Source organism: Cuculus canorus, chromosome 7, assembly GCF_017976375.1.
Source record: "Cuculus canorus isolate bCucCan1 chromosome 7, bCucCan1.pri, whole genome shotgun sequence".
Lineage (NCBI taxonomy): Eukaryota > Metazoa > Chordata > Aves > Cuculiformes > Cuculidae > Cuculus > Cuculus canorus.
This window is the reverse complement of record NC_071407.1, coordinates 3443541-3464927: the sequence shown is the minus strand read 5'-3', so window position 1 is coordinate 3464927 and position 21387 is coordinate 3443541. Positions and strand designations below refer to the sequence as shown.

At 43.6% G+C, this 21387-nt stretch overlaps 1 protein-coding gene across 1 annotated transcript; it reads left to right on the top strand.

The window, feature by feature from the left end:
• Window positions 1–12166: 12166 nt before the first annotated feature.
• Window positions 12167–18693, top strand: KCNK18 (potassium two pore domain channel subfamily K member 18). Its single transcript, XM_054071528.1, has 3 exons — window positions 12167–12305; window positions 13447–13593; window positions 16778–18693. Exons 1-3 carry the CDS (start codon window positions 12167–12169, stop codon window positions 17575–17577), a joined length of 1086 nt encoding a protein of 361 aa, XP_053927503.1. The 3' UTR covers window positions 17578–18693.
• The last annotated feature ends 2694 nt before the right edge of the window (window positions 18694–21387 follow it).

Here is a 21387-nt window from a genome sequence, read left to right as displayed (position 1 = left end):
CTGCCCAAGAGTAGCTGTCCTTACGCTGGTTCAGGCAGGGCTGACGGCACTGGCAGCTGTGCCTACCGCCGGCAGGCCTACCAAACCATGTCCTGAATTGCTACATCTATATGTGTTTTGAACACCTCCAGGTATCTAATCCAAACCACAATTTTCCCTTATTTTACCCATACATTCATACTTTCACTATCCACCCTGCTGCAGCTGGTATCTCTTAACAGCCCTGGAATAACCCTCCCACTGAGCACGTTGCTCCAAGCCCCATCCAACCTGGCCTTGAACCCCTCCAGGGATGGGGCAGCCACCACTGCTCTGGGCAACCTGGGCCAGGGCCTCACTGCCCTCAAAGGAAAACATTTTTCCATAATATCTCTTCTCAATCTCCCATCTTTCAGCTGAAAACCATTCCCCTCATCCTTTCCCAGCACTCCTTGATCAAGAGTTTCCCCAATCCAAGTTTCCTGGAGCCCCTTTCAAGTACTGGAAGCTGCTCTAAGGTCTCTCTGGAGCCTTCTCTTCTCCAGGCTGGACAACCCCAACTTTCTCAGCCTGTCCTCATATGGGAGATGCTCCAGCCCTGGATCTTCATGGCCTCCTCTGCACTTGCTCCAACAGACTGATCTCCTTCCTGTGCTGAGGACTTCAGGTAAGGTCTCACAAGAGCAAAGGGGCAGAATCTCCTCCCTCACCCTGCTGGCCACACTTCTTCTGACGCAGCCCAGGATATGGTTGGCTTTCTGGGCTGCAACAACACGTTGCTGGCTCATCTTCTCCTGTCTGAGTATTCAGACGATACACAGTAGTTTTTGGTGCCGCGCTGTTGCAGGCTTGACAAGGCACCTCAAAACCAGGAGTTTTGGATTTAACTGAGATTTGTTTCCAAAGGCACAAGAAGAGGGTTGCCAAAGGACAGAGAGGCCCTCCGTCCTCAAGTTTTGTCCCAGCAGTCCAGAGAGCCTCTCTCCTTCCTTGCTGTCGGATGTTTACATAAGTAAAAGTAAATTATCTTGGGAAGTGCCTTTTGTAGTTTGGGACCTTTTCACCCTTCTGAAATGATTCATAATTTTTGTTCATTAATTTGAGACTGAGGCTGTTTGCAGTCCTGCGCTAATAGCAGAAATATGCCATTTATACTAATTAAGCATTCAACTTAATGCTTTTATATATAGCTGGTTTGTAGCAGAATTTGGTCAGGCTCTGCTTTCATTTAAACTCATGTAGCCCAGTTTAATGGATATGAAAACAGAATTAGCTTTATTGTCACTGCAGATATTCCAGCTGTAGGCTCATCCCTCAAGCCATACTCTTATCTGCTGCTTGAATTCTCTCATAGCCTCTGTCCCAGCATTTGCTGCTCTCTGCTGTCTTGCAGGAGAAACATGCAACACGTAAAACAGAATATTTCAGAATCAAACCCCAGCCCAGGGCAGAATTATACTCATTTAAAGAGATGTTTAGGATGGTTAAATTGAGTACTCAAAAGTATAAAGTTGTGTTAAAACTGTAACCCGGACACACGTGTTTCTAAATTTGCATGGCATTGATGTTTTTAGTGAACGTCAAGTCATCCTATAGCTTCATCAGGACAAAAGCCTCCGCCAGTACACAAAATGACTACAGTTCTCTTAGTGAGCATCTGTGCAATATTTATTTTACCTTGAGGTCTGTTTATAAAAAGCAAGTTCTGCAACAGTATATGGTATGGAGAATTTCAGTCCAAACGTTTAAGCTGGGAGCATACTTCTGGGAAAAAACACAATCTACTCCTCCCTGGTGATACTTCTAGCCACCTTCGTTTCCTGGGGCCGTAGAATTCGGCATGTCATTGTAAGACTCTCCTGAAAGAAGGTCTAAGGCGACCAGGCTCAGTTTGTGATCACCACCAAGTAGCCCTCAGAAAGGGTCAGTGAGGAATAGGACATCATAGAATCATTGAGGTTGGAAAAGATCTTGAAGATCATCCAATCCAACTGTCAGTCCAACACGACCGTGCCTACTAAACCATGTCCCAAAGCATCACATCTACATGTTTTTTGAATGCCTCCAGGGATGGAGACTCCACAGCTTCCCTGGGCAGCCTCTTCCAATGTTTTGCCACTCTTTCAGTAAATAATTTTTTCCTAATACCCAATCTAAACTTTCCCTCGGGCAACTTGAGGCCATTTCCTCTCATCCTACTATTTGTTACTTGGGAGAAGTAATATCACACCAGACTGGACTCTCTCCAGGTTGTTGAGAAGATATTACATCTACCCCAATTTAATGAGTTGTAACAAACCAGACAACTGTAATTAATTTTTATTTTCCTGCATAGCGTTCTTACAGACTAGCCCATAATTCTACTGATACGTTTTTGTACATGCACCATGAATAATTGCTAAATTGAGGAGCTAGAGAGTAACTGCTCATCAACAGGTAAAACCCCTGAAGCCTAGCTTGAAAATGTGAGTAAGAAATTGTATCTGACCCTAAAATACAGTATTTATTGCAGCTGTGTATAGAAAAAGAGATGGATGAGGCAGAAATACTCCCAGATATGATCCAATAAAATCCCTACAGAGTTCTTTCCCTCAAGAGCACAAGTATGGAGATGCTAGCTCTGAGACAGAGCCTCTTTCTCAACAGGTATTTGTTTAGATGGCCAAAAATAATCTAAATATAAGCACTTCTAACTAAATGGCCTAGTGAAAAGCAATGATTATGGCTCTTCACTTTTCCATGTGTGTGATCATAGAATTGTAGAATGGTTTGAGTTGGAAGGGGCCTTAAAAGCCATCTAATTCCAACTCCCTTGCCATGGGCAAGGACACCTCCCACTGGATCAGTTTGCTCAAAGCTTCATCCAACCTGATCTTGAACATCTGAAGGGATACGGCAGCCACAATTTTCCTGGCTAATCTGGGCCAGGGCCTCACCACACGCATTGTGAAAAATTTCCTCCTAATGTCTCGTCTAAATCTTCCCCTCTCCAATTTATAGCCATTCCCCCTTATCCTATCACCACATGCCTTTGTAAAAAGTCCTTCCCCGGCTTTCTTGTACACCCAGCAATGAGCAGGGCTTTGGGAGAGCTGTGGCTCTCTGCAATCCCACACCAGCAGAAGCAGGATCAGGGATGCACCCAAGGTCTACCAGAAGGAATGCAGCTGCTGAGGGACAGCCCATACCACAGAGGGGCCAGATGTTACAATCTCCCAGTTACCTCATGCTGCTTCCCCAGATCAACAGACTGTTGTCTACAGCAGAAGAGTCTGTGGATCTGTAACATTTGCAGGACAGTTATTTTTGAAGTGACCTTTAGCAGTGGTACAGTATGTGCCCGCAAGGTTTCCTGAAAGCATCATTGCACATTGCCCTGACCAATGGGACTGAAGCCCAACAAACTTGTGGAGCTCTGCAGCAGTGGTTTTGCTGGCAAAGACCGTGTCTCTGGACTTCTTTTGTCTTGGACTTCTTTTACCAATACAGCTATGGCAGCAATATTTTATTGAGGAGCCCCTGGTCTGGCAGAGTGTACTGAAGCACTTACACTGTTTTTTCAAGCTTTGCATGCAACTAGGAGCCCTCGCATGCTGAAATGAGATGATGGGCTTTCATAGAACCATAGAATCACTAGATTGGAAACACCTTTGAGATCATCACTTCGAAAAGTACCTGTCCACTACTAAATCATATCCCTAAGCCTTTTAAATACCTCCAGGGATGGTGACTCAACCACTTCCCTGAGCAGCCTGTTCCAGTGTTTGAGAACCCTTTCTGTGAAGACCCTTTGTGCCCTTGCCATGTACTGTGCCTTTGAGCTATTTAAGATGCGGATCATCAGCTGGAGAAGCTGATCTGCAGGTGCAATGCGATTGGATCTGCTTTGGGGCAAGCAGTGCGTACGTGCCTAACTCCACGGGGAGAGGTCTTCTATACTCTGAAAGAAAGTCCTGGCACACAGATCAAGAAATCCTGGCAGGTGTGATGTGAGCCGATGTCATTGCAGTGCTGGGTAGAGATAAGCGGCTGGGTGATAACCTCCTGAAGAGCACATAAGAGTGCTGCACGAGGATGGCTACCTTTGCAGTTCTTTCATCAGCAGTTAGTCTGAAAGAATGAGGGAATGGCAGCAGCATCCATCAGGCAGCCTGCCAAGAGTATTTGCCTCTCTCTGTGCTGAGGAATGCTGGCAGCTCCACTGTGTGAGGGACACAGCCAGACTCCTGGGCTTGGACGTGCTTCTTGGGTCAAATATGGTGGTTGTGCTCCATGTCCACTTCTTGCTTGTAGGATGGGGATGGCAGTAGGGGAGAAAAGACATCCAGTGCTATAGGATTCAAAAGGCTGTTCTTCTCCTCATGACCAGCACTGACACTCTCGTCATTGTTTGGGGTCATGCAGTCACCTCCAGCCCTGCCTCCTCCCTCCTCTGCAAGGTGAACCTTCAGGGTTCATCTGAAATGCCCATTAAAGCACCTGTACAAACGTTTCTCTCAAATGCCCAGCCTTTCCTTTCTGATATGTTTCTCGTGTCTTTCAGTTTAGGTAAACGATCAAGTCCCCACTTTCCAGTCCATCGAGCTATTGCTCTGCCCTAAAGCCCCATCTCTCCGAACAGGATGTGAATGGCTGATGTTCATCCTGCAGCTGAGCTACTCCACCCTTATATCTCAAATTCCCGAGTGGCTGTGGAGGAGGTCAATGCCATTTAGATGGCTTTTTGCACGCAGCCTGAGCGTCGGGCAGCAGTGGCGTGTGTCGCTGGTGACGGGCAGCCTGGGTGCCAGGCAGTCTCGGCAAGATCCCACAGTCCCTGGGTGCAATGCGGTCTTTGTGAACCCGCTGGGTTCATTACACACCAAGCCTTTGGCCCAGACCACTCATTCAGAAGTGCTACTCTGAATGCTTTGAAAGTGCTACTTTGAATACTTTGGGTTTTATTGAGAAGAGTGGCTGGGGGGGGGGGTAAAGATTTCTTTCCAGGCTTATACTTCAGAAAAATGGGCAATTTTGCATGCAGTTCTCGATGCTACATTCCTTTCTAACCCAAAACATTTTGCAGAAGGCACTTTCATAATGCAGTCTTACTCATCAACCCAGGCAGGATCACATCACCAAGGAATTGTGGGTTAAGCTAATTAAAGATGTGAAGCTGCACTTGAGGGGTCTAGAGCTTCAAAGAGTTGTTCCCCTCTAAGGTGGCAAAGTGTTGTTTACTGAACGGCTAAAAAGCACTTAAAAGCTATTAGGAAGACTGCTAAAAAACATTTACAGGGCCTGCATACAAAGGGTGAGCTAATTAATGGTGTATTAGCTGAAATGGGTGGGACAGGATTTGAAAAGTTTGCTCAGAGCTAAAGGAACTCAGCAGAACTGAAAGAAATCGGAAGAAAAGTGTGAACTCGATGATGTCCCAAGGCACACCCATCTGTGAATGTATCTTCCACCCTTTGAATCCCCAGTGACTAATGAGTGGTAGGATAATGGAGTTGAAACTATTGTAAGAGTACTTCACACAAAAAAAAAAGCGGAAGAGAAATTGCTTAAGAGTGTCATTAAAAAACTGGGTTGAAAATAAGTGATGGACAATTTAGCCTGAAGTTCTAGAAACGCTGAGCCACTGACATAAATCCATGTCCAGTCCGATTGGCACTGATGGGAAGCATGAAGAGGTGTCTGATTGTCAGCATCCTACAGAGTCCTGCCTGTGTTTTGTGAAGTGCTGTGGATAGCTGAGGGGAGAAAATACTGTAAGCAGTGTACTTTGGGGATTAATAGCCCTTAATAACCTCAGAGCTGTTCCAAATACAGGTTTGACCTCGATGTTATCAGTAATATTTGGCCAACACTACAGCCTGCAAAGGATGACTGCTTAGCTGTGGTTTGTTTAACTGAACGTGTATAGGACACTGGAAATAAGATCAGCAGATGATTTTTTCATTGGCATTTTGCATGCTGAAAACCGAGAGTCTGTGCTACTCACAGAGAGAGGCTCAGATGAGTGCTGGTGGGTATTTACAGCTAAAAGCTTGTTCCTGTATTTGAGGGTTTGGTTTCCCCTCTTTTAAATTGCTTATATACATACAGTGCCGTTAATAATAATAAAGAATAAACACCATTATTTTTGAAGAGCAGCAGACTTGTCATCTTGCATGTTTTTTTTGCCAGTTCAAATAGTACAAAATTGCTCTGTTGACACGAACCATGATGCTTAGCTTTTATGCAGCATATAATCTCACATGGTCTAATGTTAATTAAATTCCAAAGAAGCAGTTTTCCGATCTCTCCACGGGGAGCTTGTTTGCCTTAAAATGAAACTACTGGGCTGAGATAGTCTCCACTATACTAGCATTACGTTCACTACATTAACTCAGTAAAGACTTTGGCATAAGACCTGTAGCTGAACCTCAGTAATCCCCTCTGCTTATCTGGAAAGCCAGGGCTCCTGCGCCGTGTCTCAATGGTGGCGGGGTCTTACACTGGTGACTCATTGCGATATTAACCTTTCCGTTTGTTATGACACCCCGAAGCGCTATCGCAGCATTCAAAGGAGTCACACAAATAAATGAGCAACAGCCCCAGTGCTGGGAGGTGAGCGTGGCCGGGCTTTGTTTGCTAAGCCTTCACCACGCTGATTAAGAATTGTTGCACTGCGTCTGTCGGCATTTGATTTGACTTGTCTGTGGCCCTTGAGAAAGGGGCTGGAGAAGCGTCGTCTGCCCAGTAGCAGCTTCCCTTCCCAGTCCCAAATGCGTTCTCCTCTCCCTGAGCACACGGTTCAGTTAGCAGAGCGAGCGGAAGGAGGGGTGAAGCGCCTGCACACAGCTCTGCTGCAGTGGAAACCTGAGGTTTGCAGCAATCAAACCCTCCGCACGCGTTTGTGTCTCTGACTCCTGTGGGCAATCGCACACAAAGCCTTGGGAGAAGGAAGACCTTAAGGTTATATATTCCCTAAGGAGGAAGAGGCAATATTTCTTCCATTTGGGCGGTGTGCCTGAGGGGGCAGCTCTGCTCCTTCTAGACCTGGTTGCTCAGGTTTGGGGAAGAGGTGAAAGAAGAGGGGCCAGTGAAGTCTTTCTAGCCAGGCAACGATACGGAGGCTGGGAAGAGGAAACGAAGAAGTGTCTGGTTAGCTTTAAGTTGATCCTGATGTTCAGTCACCAGGAAAAAAAAGGGCTCCCATCAAAGGTGCTTTCTGGCTGCGTGACTCAATCCATGCTAAAAAAGAGCAGGAACGGAGGAACTGAGACTAATACCGAAGCCTTGGCTGCTCCTGAGGCATATGAGGAGCGTTCGCCTCTCGTAAATAAAATGATGGTACCACTTGCTTGGCTTTGGTGTGAACAAAGAATGAAATAGGAGATGCTCCTATTCGGGATGAGAGTCCTGGACATCTTTGAATCCACTTAGCATTGTATGCAGTGTCAGGATGCTACTCCTGAGTGCTCTCAAATATTCCCAGAGGTTACAAGCTCAGGCACTTGACTCAAGTGAGAGCTGAGACTTTTAAGGATGGATACAAACCAAGCTAAATCTTCCCCTGGGGTATACCCTACACAGCCAATTAGTGCATTTCTCTCCCCAGTTCAGCAGTGTGAGGTGTAAGGGGACAGTGGGAAGAACAGGAGGTATCAGAACTCCTAATCCAGGGGAATGTGGCTGCGACTGAGTGGAGGAAAATAATTGCAGGGAGTCTGAATAGCGTGTGTTGCTCATCTGACAGGATACAGACGCTCTGCTCAAGTGTCCCATGTCTGTCCTGGGACTGGGCTTGGGCCAGCACTGCTTTTGGTCCCCACTGTGGGCTGAAATCCCCCAGGGATGAATCTCAAGAGCGTGGGGGATGAGAGGGATAGAGATAAGGGGTGGGAGGTGGGAAGAGTTCTTTGAAAGCACTCACAGACACTGCTACCAAAGCCTCACTTACATGCCCCATTCTTCCTCACCAGCTGGGATGTCTTTACATCTAGGGATCAAATCTAATGTTTACAGAGCTTTGAGATTGCTTTCTTAATACAACCGCTGCTATTTAGTTTTTGATGTTTTGGGGTGGATTTTTTTTTTGCTTGGGATTCACATAATCTTTCCATAGGAACACTCCTTTTCTTAGGGAGCTTAGGTATATTAGTGCATTCTGGAAATACTTTGCATTACAGTAATAGACCAAATCTTCTGTAATCCCTGTTAACATTCAATCTTGAACTGAACATTTTTAATTCTCATTGTCACGAAGTACTGCCACGCGGAGGTCTTAGCCCTTTATCAAACAATGTCCCCACCAGAATCAATGCCGGCTGCAAATAAAAGCAAACAATTTAGTCCATTGCCATCTTTTTTTGTAAGGCCCTTGCCATCCTTCGAGTCACTTTGGTTTTGTTCAAAAAGGGAGAAGGCGTTGCACTATTGAATAGTTGTCAGTACGGGATGCTGAACCCAGAGGTGTTTCATGGAAGAGAGGTAAACACAGCCGGTATTTGATGACGTGGTAGATGACTTGGACGCAGGAAGAGTTTTCCTGTTTATTGAAAAACATCTCACTGCCCAAACCTTCTTGGTTTAACCTTTGTAATCCAGAAACACCAGATAAATTAGGAATTCTAGCATACCTGTATTTGTACTGGAATAATTAAACCTGGCAGCTGTGGTCGTAAACTTTCCTTTCAAGCAGCACCTTCAGAGCACTCACATTTGCCCTAATCAACGAAATGGAAGTTGGGAAAAGTGTAGGTTTGCTGTCCATTAACATGAATAGGAAATGCATATTGCAAAAACCTCTGTCAATACAAGTACCAGTAACTCAATTTGGAATAACTTGCGGTTAATGGGATTTGCTTTTAAGCAACTGAGTTCAAATATGTAATACGACAATAGTGGGAAATGGGTTAGATTAAGCAAATAATGTAAAAATCATTTCTGGAGATATTTTTATTACTTTTTCTCATTGTCACAAGCTCAGAGCCTGATGTTGCAAATGGCTGAGGAGCTCCTGGGAATTGCTAAATACTTTGCAGTCCTGCCATGTATAGGAGGAGGCTGAGAAGATTTTAAAGCACTTTGGAGGAAAGAGGTTTATATCTGAGATGCAGACGAAAAAATCTGCTGGACAAATTGTGTCAGAATTACCACACTGGACAGTGAAAGCCTTTTTTAGAAGAACATGGATGTGGGTGTGCTGCCTCAGACGCAGGAACCATTTGGCCCAGTATCCTATTTCACTTTCCCAGATGCAAACTACTTTCAGTTCGGGGGATTATTGAACCCCATGTGGGCTGCAGTCAGTCTTAACGATTGTTCTTCTAAACACCTCTCCATTCTCCTCTTTAAGGTATGCAAACCAAACATCTTTTGGTAAAGAATCTTCCAGCTATGTGAGAAACTATCCTGTTTTATTTGTTTTGAAGCAGGTTTCTACTTGCTTCATTTGACAGTCATCAGTTCTGGTCCCACAATAGGCTATGAAGGCTTGATCCCTCACCTGCACTCTTCAGACCACCCATGAGTCTGAAGACTGCTGTTAAATACTCCCTCAGTTATTGTTTTTTTCCCTGACCAAAGACATTACTCAGTCATTCCTTCTCTGTAAGCTGTCCGTACCTTCAATCATCCTTGTTGCTGTTTAAATTTTCCCAGTTTTAATGTGTGCCATCTGTGAGCCGGGTACCAGAATCACATTGGCTCCTCCAGGTGTGTGAACATCATGAATTTGTACGGTAGCATTTATGCGTGCCACATTTTAGTCTTCATTTTTAACTCATAATTCCAAGCATATGTATTGCCTTTTCACCACAACCGGTTGTTGGGCTGATGATCATCTTTTATGTGAAGTTAGGAGAATTTGGCCCAATTTACACATATCTACACTGCTTCCACCTGCCATTTCGTTGCTAGGCATCTTCAAGTCCTCCTACAGCTCCAATCTGTCCTTAGTCTCATTGTTATGGGAGCCTACAGGAAAGCTGGGAAAGGGCTCTTCATCAGAGAGTGCAGGGACAGGACGAGAAGGAATGGTTTTAATTTGAAAGAGGGGAGATTTAGATTAGATATTGGGAAGAAATATTCTCCTGTGGGGGTAGTGAGGCACTGGCCCAGGTTGCCCAGCGCAGTGGTGTCTGCCCCATCCCTGGAGGTGTTCCAGACCAGGTTGGCTGAGGCTTGGAGCCCCTGAGCCAGTGGGAGGTGTCCCTGCCCACAGCAGTGGGGTTGGAACTGGATGGGCTTTGAGGTCCTTTCCAACCCAAACCATTCCACAACGATTCTATGAACTTTATGCCATCAGCAAACACTGCCATCTCCCTGTTTACCCTTTTTCCAGGTCATTTATGAATGTGTGGAATTGCAGACCTCCAGCACAGACCTGTGCTTAACTCCAGTAATCTCCCTCTGCCTTTTACTCCTGCCCTCTGTTCCTCTTCACTAACCATTAATTTTTTCCTGGGAAGACTTTCTCTCTTTATGCTGTAGCTGTTTAATTCCCTTAAAAACCTTTGGAGAGGACTTTGTCAAGATTTCTCTAGACATTCAAATAGACTCTATCAATTTATACAACACTGTTATCTGCTTTCTACAGTACTCCTCCAGAGAAGCCTGTATTGTCCTTCCAGCATGGAGCATCTCACGCCTACAACCACTCTGATCTTCCAGCTGCCCCTTTGACTTCTCTGTGTCCCTTACTCCTCTGGTAAGAACACCAAACCTAAGTACCATTTTCTCTGAGTATAACCTCTCAGGAAGTTTTGTTGCTTTTGACTAATTATGAACACTCAGTTTTCAACCCAATGCTTCAAGTCAATGAGAAAAAAGATATTGGCTACAATAAAAGGATTTATAAATCTGTTGTCAAAAAGCACTACTGAGTCAATGAGGCAGATAACCAGAAAAGCAGTAAGCACGCAGACTTATTTTTGTCTTAACACTGAAAGCCTCTTTTCTACAGTAGAAGCTTCCATAGTGATGAGCGTATGATATCTTGTGATCCAATTTGCTGAGAGTTTGACCCAGAAGAAATCACTGTAGCCATGTAGGATTTCTTCACAGCATGGGCATTTTGCTTGTACACAGCTCAGTAGGTCTTGGCTGCACAGGGCGATTTCAATTTTTAATGAAAGGCTCCTAAGATGAAATATTTAACACCCCTTCCTGTAAAGTCCAGCTCCCCTAACTGCAACAATACTGCCCATTGCTCTAATTTTTTTGGAGTGATGGATGAAAAGAAAGGTTTTATTTTTAAAGTTGGATACAGTTTGCAAAGATCACTAACCTTGAGCTGAATCCTGCAGTTCTCACTTACTGAGGTCAGTGGGATTTTCAATTAACAGGAAGATTTTAATCAAGTGAGAACTGGACAAAACCTTATTGACTTTTTTTTTTTTTGAGAAAAATCCTTTAAAATTCAAAGCGACTCCCCTACAAAGATTATATAGTATATAGATGGATTCTTTTAAGCCATTTGAAAGAGAAATTCATTGTCCTACACTCTAACCAGAGGTGACGATGATTAGTATCAACCCCTTCTTTTGATTAACTTTAAATTTTCCTGTTCGTTTCTAGGAGAAATTTTTAAAGAAACTCTTTTTACTCTTTTTATTGTGAGGGTGGTGAGGCAATGGCCCAGGTTGCTCAGAGGTGTTACTCCATCCCTGGAGGTGTTCAAGGCCAGGTTGGATGGGGCTTGGAGCAACCTGATCCAGTGGGAGGTGTCCCTGCCCGTGGCAGGGGATGGACCTGGATGATCGTTAAGATCCCTTCCAACCCAAACCATTCTATGATTCTAAATCCATCTCTTTTCCATGCATTCCTAGGACCTGGAAATGTTTCTACTGTATCAATGGGAAACTGCAGGTCAGAATAAGAGACTTTAAACATGACTTAGCTCCAATGAAAACCCACAGAAGCTGATAATCTGTGTGCATTACAGTGCTGGCTGATCAATAGTAATTCAGGGATAGAGTGGCGTATCAGCAACTGAGAAATATTTCAAGGCTTGATTAGTTGTGCTCCTTTTCCATTGGGACTGTAGTGCAATTTTCAGTTATAAAGACATGTGATCTGAAAGCTTGAAGCAGAACAATCCTTGTTTTCAGAGCAGAAGCTTTTCAAGGATGCAAAAGCTTTTACATCCTCAGCCTTGTTTCTAAAAGCTGTGTCTTCTCCACAAAATCTGAAAAAAAACCAAAGTGAGCTTAGAATGGCATCAACATCACGGACTCTGCGAGGTAAAAGGGCATGTAAAAAAATATTTTGGGCGGTGTTTCCTCACGCCTGCTTCATTCTGTCTCTTGTGATCTATGCATTCCTTGGGGCTCTCATGTTTTCCCACATTGAAGGTAACCGGCAGGTCAATTTAAGTGAAGAATATAGGAATTTTCTGCAGAGTCTGTGGAACATCTCCAGAAATTTATCAGGTATGTAATGGAATTTCAGAAAGACTTAACTGTACAGGAGGTTACTCATTCCCTTGGTTTTTGTATGAGATTTATGGCTTTTGAAGACATTCTTCAAAATGCTGACAGCTGAGCCGGCAAATAAGTCTTTCCCTCTGCCTCACTAATGACTGCTGCTGTTTGCTTGCCAGTCTTAGCTGTGATTTTTGACTAAAAGTTTCTTTTGTTTCTGTGTTCCTGCCTGAAAAGATTTTTCCTGAGGTTCCTGTGTTCTTTTTTGCCTAAATTACATAAGGTCTTTAAAGAGGAGATGAGATTCTCATGGTATTTGCCTCCGATTGCTGAATCCTCTCAGGAAGTTCCCAGCTCCTTCTTCCCACCTCTGAGCCTCCCTACCAGACCTCTGGCAGTGGGATGCTCGGATGGAGGCAGGTGCAGCACTGGTGGTCTTGGTGAGGAGGAGGTAGAGAGGAGGAGAAAGGGTAGAAATCCTCCTGGTTCTATGTTGGGGCTTTTACGTGGGCTTGGACCTTCTTTCAGAAAGCTCTGCTGACATGATGATGTGTCTGGGCCAAGCATCCCTGTGGATAATGTCCTTCCAAGCAGGGCTCAGCTGCAGGGAAGAGGAACGAAGGCTGCAGGCTCTGGGATTCACAGCGGGGCTCTGGGTGGTACCGCGAAGTTGTTCATGTCAGTCATGTACTGATGACCCCAGGTCTTTGGGTCAAAAGAAGACTCTTCTCCTAGGGAGACCAAGCTGAAAAAGGACATTCAGGATGGAAACTGAATATTCAGTCTTACTGCCCTGCTTCTTTATGCTTATTTTTATGACATATTTGGACTTTGTTGGAGTGTAGCTTTTTTGTTTGTCCTTGTTTCTTTATTCGTCAAAGCCACTGAACCAACCTGATTTTTATGGGGGGGTGGAGGGGTGTGGAGAAGATGATGAAGTGAATATCTTTCTTCTCTGAAAGAATATGAGCAAATCCTTAGCTGGATTAAATTTCACTGGAATAAGAGGGTGGCTGCTCCTTGGCTGGTGCTCTGCAAACACTTGTGGTATCTCCTGTTGTTACCGTAACAGATAACATGACAGAAAATGAGGAGGTATTTAAGGAACAAATCCGTGCACTGCTCAACACAGCTGAACAAGACTGGTTTGTCAATCCAAAGGATATATGGACTTTCTTTGGGTCTCTCTTTTTCTGCTGCACAGTGTTCACAACTGTGGGTAAGTTCAGAGGTAAAGTAACCCCCCCCTTCCCCTGCAGAATCAATTGCTGTTGCTGCTTTCTCTGGTGCATTTCTTCCAGAGCATGAAACCAACAAACCAATCAAACAAACCCCCCAAATTCCCTTGGATTTTTCTCCTGAGTATTGACAATGAGTCTGGGAGGGGTTCTGTAAAGACAGATTGCAGACCTGTAGCTGAGTCAGAATTAGTAACTAGTTATGGTACTCGTTAATTAGCTGAATCATTACATGCATACTATAACATATACTCATACGTGATACGTGCATAAAACTATTATGGTAATGTAAAAAAAAAATCTCATTTTTCCAGTCAAACCTTGTCTTTCCCACTATTATGTGTTATGTCAAGTAATGCTTTCTTCACTGGCAGAGGTAATTCATTATGCATGTATTGTTTTTCTAATTGATTTCTTGTTATTTGTGGTTAACTCAGCTTTGTGAATCTATGGCTCTATAGCTAACCGTGCTGCTGCTGTTCACGCTTCTCTGAGTTAACAGCAACACAACGACGTTTAACTCGCACCTCTGAAGTCTTTCACTCTGATTTCATATTTCAGATCAAATAGAAATATCTGCTCTAGTTTTGGCTTCTTTTGCTTTGCTAAATACAACTCCTCACATTCCTTCCTAAAGCCACTTTTATCCCTTTGTTGGTCTTTCTCAAAAGCTGTAAAATGCAGACCTTGACTATCCAAAGTTATCAGAGTCAAAGCTGGATGAGAAATAGTCCCAGAGCTTTGTGTCAGATTGCAAAGACTTCTCTCTACTGCCCCAGGAGATGCTCAAGATCCCATCATGGATATGCATTGTAATACAAAAGAAAAACTACCTTGAAAAAGAGCTTATGCTGTTCAAGGGGTAGTGTGAGAGTTAATGGATTCACTTGGAGCGTGTAGGAGACCGTTGGATGCTGTCTAAGCGGACAGCAGAGGCTTGAACCTCAGACTCTGATGCCTGAGGGGACTGTTCAAACTTAGCTTCTCGCAGCCTCTGAGTTTGAAGACAGTCATCAAGGTCGTCAGGGACACATAGTGGAGATGCAGACCTGAATCCTCACACCCCAGTGAGTACTTCCTGGACAGCAATGGACAGGAATGTCTGAAAGACGACATTGTGTCAGAAAGCTTTGCCTTCAGCAAACTGCTGAAAAACCACGTTGTTGACGGCTTCTTGCCTGGGTATACTTACCCATCTCCATTAAGATGGGACTTAACAAATGTCCCCATACACGCTGACCCAACGTGTTTAATTCTAAATTACCATCATTTTTTGCCCTCATAGCACTGAGCATCAACACAGCTTCATCAGGATTTGAGCTGAGTTTTGGGATCAGTAGGAAGCCTGGAGTGTTTCTTGTTAATATGTGGCTATTTCCATTGCAGTGGGTTTGATATTTGCAGCAATAGGAACAGATAAATTACTTCAGGTTAGAGTCAACTTAGCTACCTTAAACTATCTAGGAGATCTAGGAGGCATTTGGCCTGAAGATCAGTGGTCTGAACTGCTGTCTCTTCACTGCCTGCAGAGGTGGTGTTTTAGCTCAACTAGGCTGGACGTCGGGATAGCTAAATTTAAGCTCAAGAGATGTTTTAACCATTGAAACTGCACTGGGTATTGTTAATATGTGGAAATGGAGGGGAAAAAAAAAAGAAGAGAAAATCACTCTGTGCAACTACAATAATTAATCTTCCCCAATTACTTCAGCAGTAAGGATTAGCATTCCCAGTGAGCCAGCGGGGAACAGGGTGATGACAGAGAACAAATAGTTTTTCAGCAGCTCACAGCAAAGGAGGGGCCAAAGTTGGATTCAGACCAAAGGGTACAGCAGCTGTTAGTGAAAAACAAACAGGAATGGATGAAAAAAACAGAAGAAACCATACCTCAGCATGTGAGATAATAGTCTTACGCTAGTACCTGGCCTGGAAGGTCAACTAGAAAAGAACGTTTTTGAAGGGGGAGAAGAAATGCCTTATGTCTTTTTAGAGGGTAAGAAGAAAAATGGTTGTTAAAATTCAAGACAATTCATATAACGCTGTTGTTTTCTTCCAGTGTAATGGAAAAGCACTAATTTACAGTTTAAGTTTCACATCCAGCATGTTAGAGGAGGGAAATATAAACACCCAAATTGAATCTAGGGCAAAGGCATATCTTCTGCTACCGTATTTTGTATCATAAAGGCCTTGTGTCTTGTAGTATTTCCCTATTTGTTGTAATTGATATTTATAAGCTCTAGTACTCTAGAATAAACATGCATTTCTTCATGTGATAAACGTATGCTTCCTCACTCAACCCCTTGTTTCTGTGACTGCATTTATAGACTCTAAAGCTACAAAGCCAGTACAAACACCATGTCAATACATCTGCCAGTGGAGCTGGATCTGATGAGCCAGGGATGATTTCAAATTATTCTATCAGCTCACCAGTCATCTCAAGTAGTTTGGGGAAAGCAATGAAGTTTGAGATATGGGTCTCATTGTCCCAGTCTGATCCATAGTGCTGTCTTGGTTTCAAAACTCAGACCGTCAACCAGTTCTGAATCTTCTCAGAGATCAGGGAGTTTCAGCTGCAGAGATCACTTGGTCCTACTGCAGGATCCTGGAAGCTGGCCAGGAGATGGTCCCCCAGATCCTCAGGCACAATCCATTAAATCCCTCCAGCACCTGCTGTTGTTTCTCTGAGCTCAGCCTACAGCTTGACTTGCCCTGGAGGGTCCCAAGACCCCTCTTGCCAGCTTGTGTTTTGGATCCTTCTTGACCAGATTACCAGGTCAGGCAACCTTCGTGATATCAGTTTCCAGCAGGACAGAGGCTGCACATCCATCTTAGGCTAGCCCAGCCCTTTTGTTTCGCCTTCCTAAAGGGCCTCTTGTTGTCAGGCAGTTAGTTCAAACAACCCATAAGGTGCAGATGAAGTAGGAAGAGTTAATTCAACAGGACCGGCAAACTCCAAACCTCCAAGTCCTTGAAGACGTAGCACGTCTGCATTAGGAACCAGCATTTGAGACTCAGAAATGTTAATAGCTTCAAAGCAAAGTCAAAAAGAATAGTGTGCTCTGGACAAAAGAAAAATGCCTTTTAGAATTGACAGCAATAAAAAGTGCAGAGGATGTGAATACCTAATAAATTACAAAGTTGTCTCTCTCTCCCTGTCCATTCTCTTAGGTTACGGTAATACCTATCCTGTGACACGGGCTGGAAAATATCTCTGCATGGTGTATGCTTTATTTGGCATTCCTCTGATGTTCCTGGTCCTGACAGACATGGGAGACATCCTTGCGACTGTCTTATCCAAGTCTTACAATGAATTCAGAAAACTACAGTCGAAAATTCTAGCCTCTAAACTCTGCTCTGGATCCACGTGTAACAAGGGGGATGAAGCCCAGTCGAAAGTAGTCATCAGTGAGCCCTTGACTATTATGGAAGTGCTGAAAAGTCAGCCTGGTGTTAAAAAGAAGCCAATCAAATATCGCAACGCTGAGATTTTTGAAATGTTAATTGCCAGAGAAAATGAGTACGCAAAACCAGCAAGAAACAGAAGCATTGAGAGATGGAGTTCATGTCCTGAACTGGACAGGGGAAAGACAATGTCCAGAGTAATGGAGAATTTTGATAAAATAGGGAAACAGGTAGAAAAATTGGATGTGCCCATTGTATTAATGGTGCTAGTTATCTTTGTGTACATCTCCTGTGCAGCTGCTATTCTGCCAAACTGGGAAACCAGGTTGGATTTTCAGGAAGCCTTTTATTTCTGCTTTATCACTTTGACAACTATTGGATTTGGAGATACGCAACTGGAACATCCCAAGTTCTTCTTGTTTTTTTCCCTCTATATTATTATTGGCATGGAAATTGTCTTCATTGCTTTTAAATTGGGCCAAGACCGCTTAATTGTTTTATATAAAAAGGTGATTTCATTTTGTGGGGAGAAAAAGATGCCATCAAAGAAGATATATCCAAAATAAAAGCACTCGTTTCTTTTTCACTTGCAAACATTCGCCACTGCAATGAGAAGAAACTGTTCCTGTTCACATATTCTCCCTGCCTTGAGCTGGCAGGAGGCATATTTTACCCTAAATTCCTGTAGGAATCTGCTATACAATGTCTGAATACCTCAAGAGAGTCTTGATGTAGGCATCTCCAGGGGATACTTTCCAGCAGGGTCCCATCTCCTAAATAATAGATGATGACGCGTGATGAAAAAGCAGGTTTTCCCTGCGAGCTCTCCCCAGCACTTCTTGCAAAGATCTTCCAGCAGCCATTCCATCCCTTTTCCCACTGCCAAGCCAATTTAGGATCTTTGTTCCATCACTTGTCAAAGGAAGGCCCAGATCACTTTCTCAGCTCAACATCTCGCCAGCAGCCAGGGACAGTTTGGTTGTGGCTGTTGGTACTGAAGTCTGACAGCATGCTGCTGTGATGTGATTCATCATCACAGATCTCTGGGGAGAAGAAGCAGGAACCCAGCTGCTCTTCCATCACGGCTATGCGTGTTGCAAGCATTGCATCTTCGTGCCGGCCAGAGGGATTTTGAAATTAAAGGAAGGACTCTGAATTTTCAGCTCTTTCTCTGTCCCTTGTCCAGAAATTAGTCAGAATATTGTCCGTCTCGTCAGGGCTTAAACTATTCCTTTCCTACCATCATTTATCGTATTGTACTGAGCCCAAAGTCAACACTTGTCTGATGGTGTCCAGCTGTAAAAGTGCTATGAGGAGTTCTACTCTTGAGATGACCACCTGGGAGAAGGCAAATGACAAACCCAAAGATGACTACAAACGTGGAAGAAAGCTTCATCTTTTTGCTGTTAGAGAAGCATGATTTTCTGGGAACAGTGATTCTAGAAGTCCTCACTTCTAATCCAGGTTTTATTCTGCACAGACTACTTGACTTCTTTCTGCTCAGAGAAAGAAAGTCTACCTGAGATGGTGAGGATCCTGTTGTATATATTTGTGGAGCACATTACTGTGTGAGTAATGCCGTTTCTTTGACATTTTGCTTAGATTATTCATAATCTGAAACAAGATATGAACAGTAGATTTTTTTTTCCTGTAAAAAAGCAACACGAACCACACTCTATAAAAGAAACCACCTGTCTTAATTAATCACCTCTAACTGGTAAATTGTATGCATGCCCATTGAACATGAAAGATGTCTCTAGGTATCAAAGCACGCTTGATTATCAGAGAATGTACATTATTCCCCATAGCAGGTTTGCCATTTGAAGCTGAGATTTTCAGGATGTTTACATGACGACTCATCTCCGTTACACTCCATGTACAAGGCAATGTGTCTTCGGTCCTTATGAATAATTTGTCATGATTAAGCACTGATGATACACAAGATATATAATGAATGATGGTATGTAAAAAAGTGCTATACATGAATAACAATAAAGAATACAGCAGCTAGAAGGAACTCTGGTTGACGTCTCGTGTTTGCTGCATCGTTGGCTTCACATATGAAGCTCCTCTATTCAGACTATTTTCACATCGCTTTATTTTCTGTCTTTGGATTAAAATCAGCGTCGAACTTTGGACCCATGCCAAAGTTCTTAGACATCAATGAAAAGACTCAGATGACTTAGTGGGATTTAGATCAGAGAACTGTGCTTCCTGCTCCTCAGGGCTTTTCTCTGTGATAGGCCCGATGGCACCAGCATTAGCAAGAACTGGTCTTTATATCATTTGGCTTGTTTTCCTCATAGCAGCGAGACCTGATTTACGGAGAGGGATTTATCCTGAGTTCACAAAATGGTCAGGGTTGGAAGGGACCTTTGGAGATCACCCAGTCCCCTGCCCTGCAAAAGTAGGGTGACCTATAGCAGGTAATTCATCTGTAGGTTTCTCCCTGATATGATACCTCGATACCTTCACATTTACTCTATGGACTTAAGGAATTTTGGCCAGACTGTAGTAAAGATTCTGCACCGGTCATTCCAGTTATGGCCAAGGGATGGCAGTAAACAGCTTTCCTTCAACATAAGCCCTGTCAGTTGTGGGGGATAAAAATGTGTTTTATAGAAGAGAGAATAAATCACATCATCATGAATATATGAAATAACAATGCACCTGCCCTTTGAATACAATACGCAGCTCTCGTCCTTCACCTCCCAGAGGATATGTAAAGTTAGAAAAAGTTTATAGGTCAGGGAAAAGAATGAACAAAGACAGAGGACAACTTCCATATGAGACACGTTGAGAAGCTCTCTAGTCTGGAAAGAGGCAAGAGACTAAAGGAGAGTAGTGTAACATTATGAGGACATGGAGGAGGGAAAGAGGGAATGATGGAGTGATTGTTAAACATCTTTCATTATAAGAGCTAGGGCTACCAAATATAACTCACACGTGGCAGGTTAAAGAAAAGAAACAGAAAGAAGAGAAAATGGCACTTCACACAACATATAATTAAGCTGTAGATAGTCCTTGGCATGAGAGGATGTGGTGTTTAAAAGTTCACATTGGATCAATGGAGACGGAACAAAACCACGAACGAAAAACTTGAAAAGCAATTAAATATAAAGATAACACTCTTGTTCAATAATCACTGAGTCCCAAATCGGCAGGTGAGGAGAAAGACTTTCCTGTCCTTTCTGCCTTTGCAACCTGCTGCCTCTCAGAGAACAGAATACTGGTCTGCATGGCCTTGTTTTGACCTGAGTTCAGTGCCTGTAATGCATCAAAACAGGGTGTTGTATTGCTAGCAAAATATTACATAAATTTTATTTCTAAAGAGCTATTTCGTTTCACATTTATGTATCAGGTAGACAAACCTGATTCTGTAAAGCATATCACAAACTAAAACGTGGTTTAGGCAACCCAACCAGCCTGCAGCAAACAGAACACGGTCATTTGTTTTGTGCGGTGAGCCTAAAAGAAGTTGGAGAGCTGGATGCACACTTGAATATCGGGGTTAAAAAGGTATTTCTCAGGTGCACTGGAACATTGTTCCTACGCAATGGGGAATATCTGGCCCTAATTTGCTTTCTGTCAAAGTTGGAAGCCAGTTTCCCAGATGACAGAGCAGCCTGCAGGAGCGTTGCCCTGACAGTGATAGCAGCGGTTTGGTCTGGATAGCAGGATCTGAATGCAGCTCAGTAAATACAGCAACAGTTAATGAAAATGAAACAAAGCAGCGAGTAGTGCTCATTTAGCGAGCCTCAGGCATAAATATTTATGAGTTGACTGCTCTTATCACGGTCTAAATCCTAGAAGCATTCACAACCTCTGCTTCTATTCAACAAAATTGACATGGAAATCAACTTTTTTTGCATCAAAGCAATACAAAATTCTGCTTTTCATAACTTTTTTTTCCACCACGTGCTGCAGGAGATGCTGTATTAGCTGTGAAAGGCTTCATGGAAGAACTTTTGTATCAGGAAAGACGTGACTGATGGGGAAATAGTTGCTGGATGTGTAACCCACAAAGGATATGAGTTATCACAGAACCAGCTGGAGAGCTTTACAGATCAAATGCACTTCGAGCTGAAGGATGCTGGATCAATCGTTCCTGATTGGGCCAAGATGGCAGCTGTCACGAGCACTGAGGAGTGGAGAGGAGGGTATTCCTAGTGTGGGAATTACAGAAGGAGGGTTGGAGGAATGAATGGAAGGGGTAGAAAATAGTCTTTGGGTAAAAGTGTTAGGGGCTGGAAATGACAGCAATGGTAGAGGAAGGAGCCATTTGCTGTATAGATGTAAATATTGTGGAATCACAGACTCATAGAGTGGTTTGGGTTGGAAGGGACCTTAAAGCCCATCCAGTTCCAACTCTCTGC

Excerpts from the sequence above, each read along its gene's own strand:
- KCNK18 (XM_054071528.1), top strand. The coding sequence starts at position 12,167 with ATGGCATCAACATCACGGACTCTGCGAGGTAAAAGGGCATGTAAAAAA. Across the intron at positions 12,306-13,446 it reads CATGTTTTCCCACATTGAAG|ATAACATGACAGAAAATGAG; the intron begins GTAACCGGCAGG and ends TTACCGTAACAG. Across the intron at positions 13,594-16,777 it reads CACAGTGTTCACAACTGTGG|GTTACGGTAATACCTATCCT; the intron begins GTAAGTTCAGAG and ends CCATTCTCTTAG.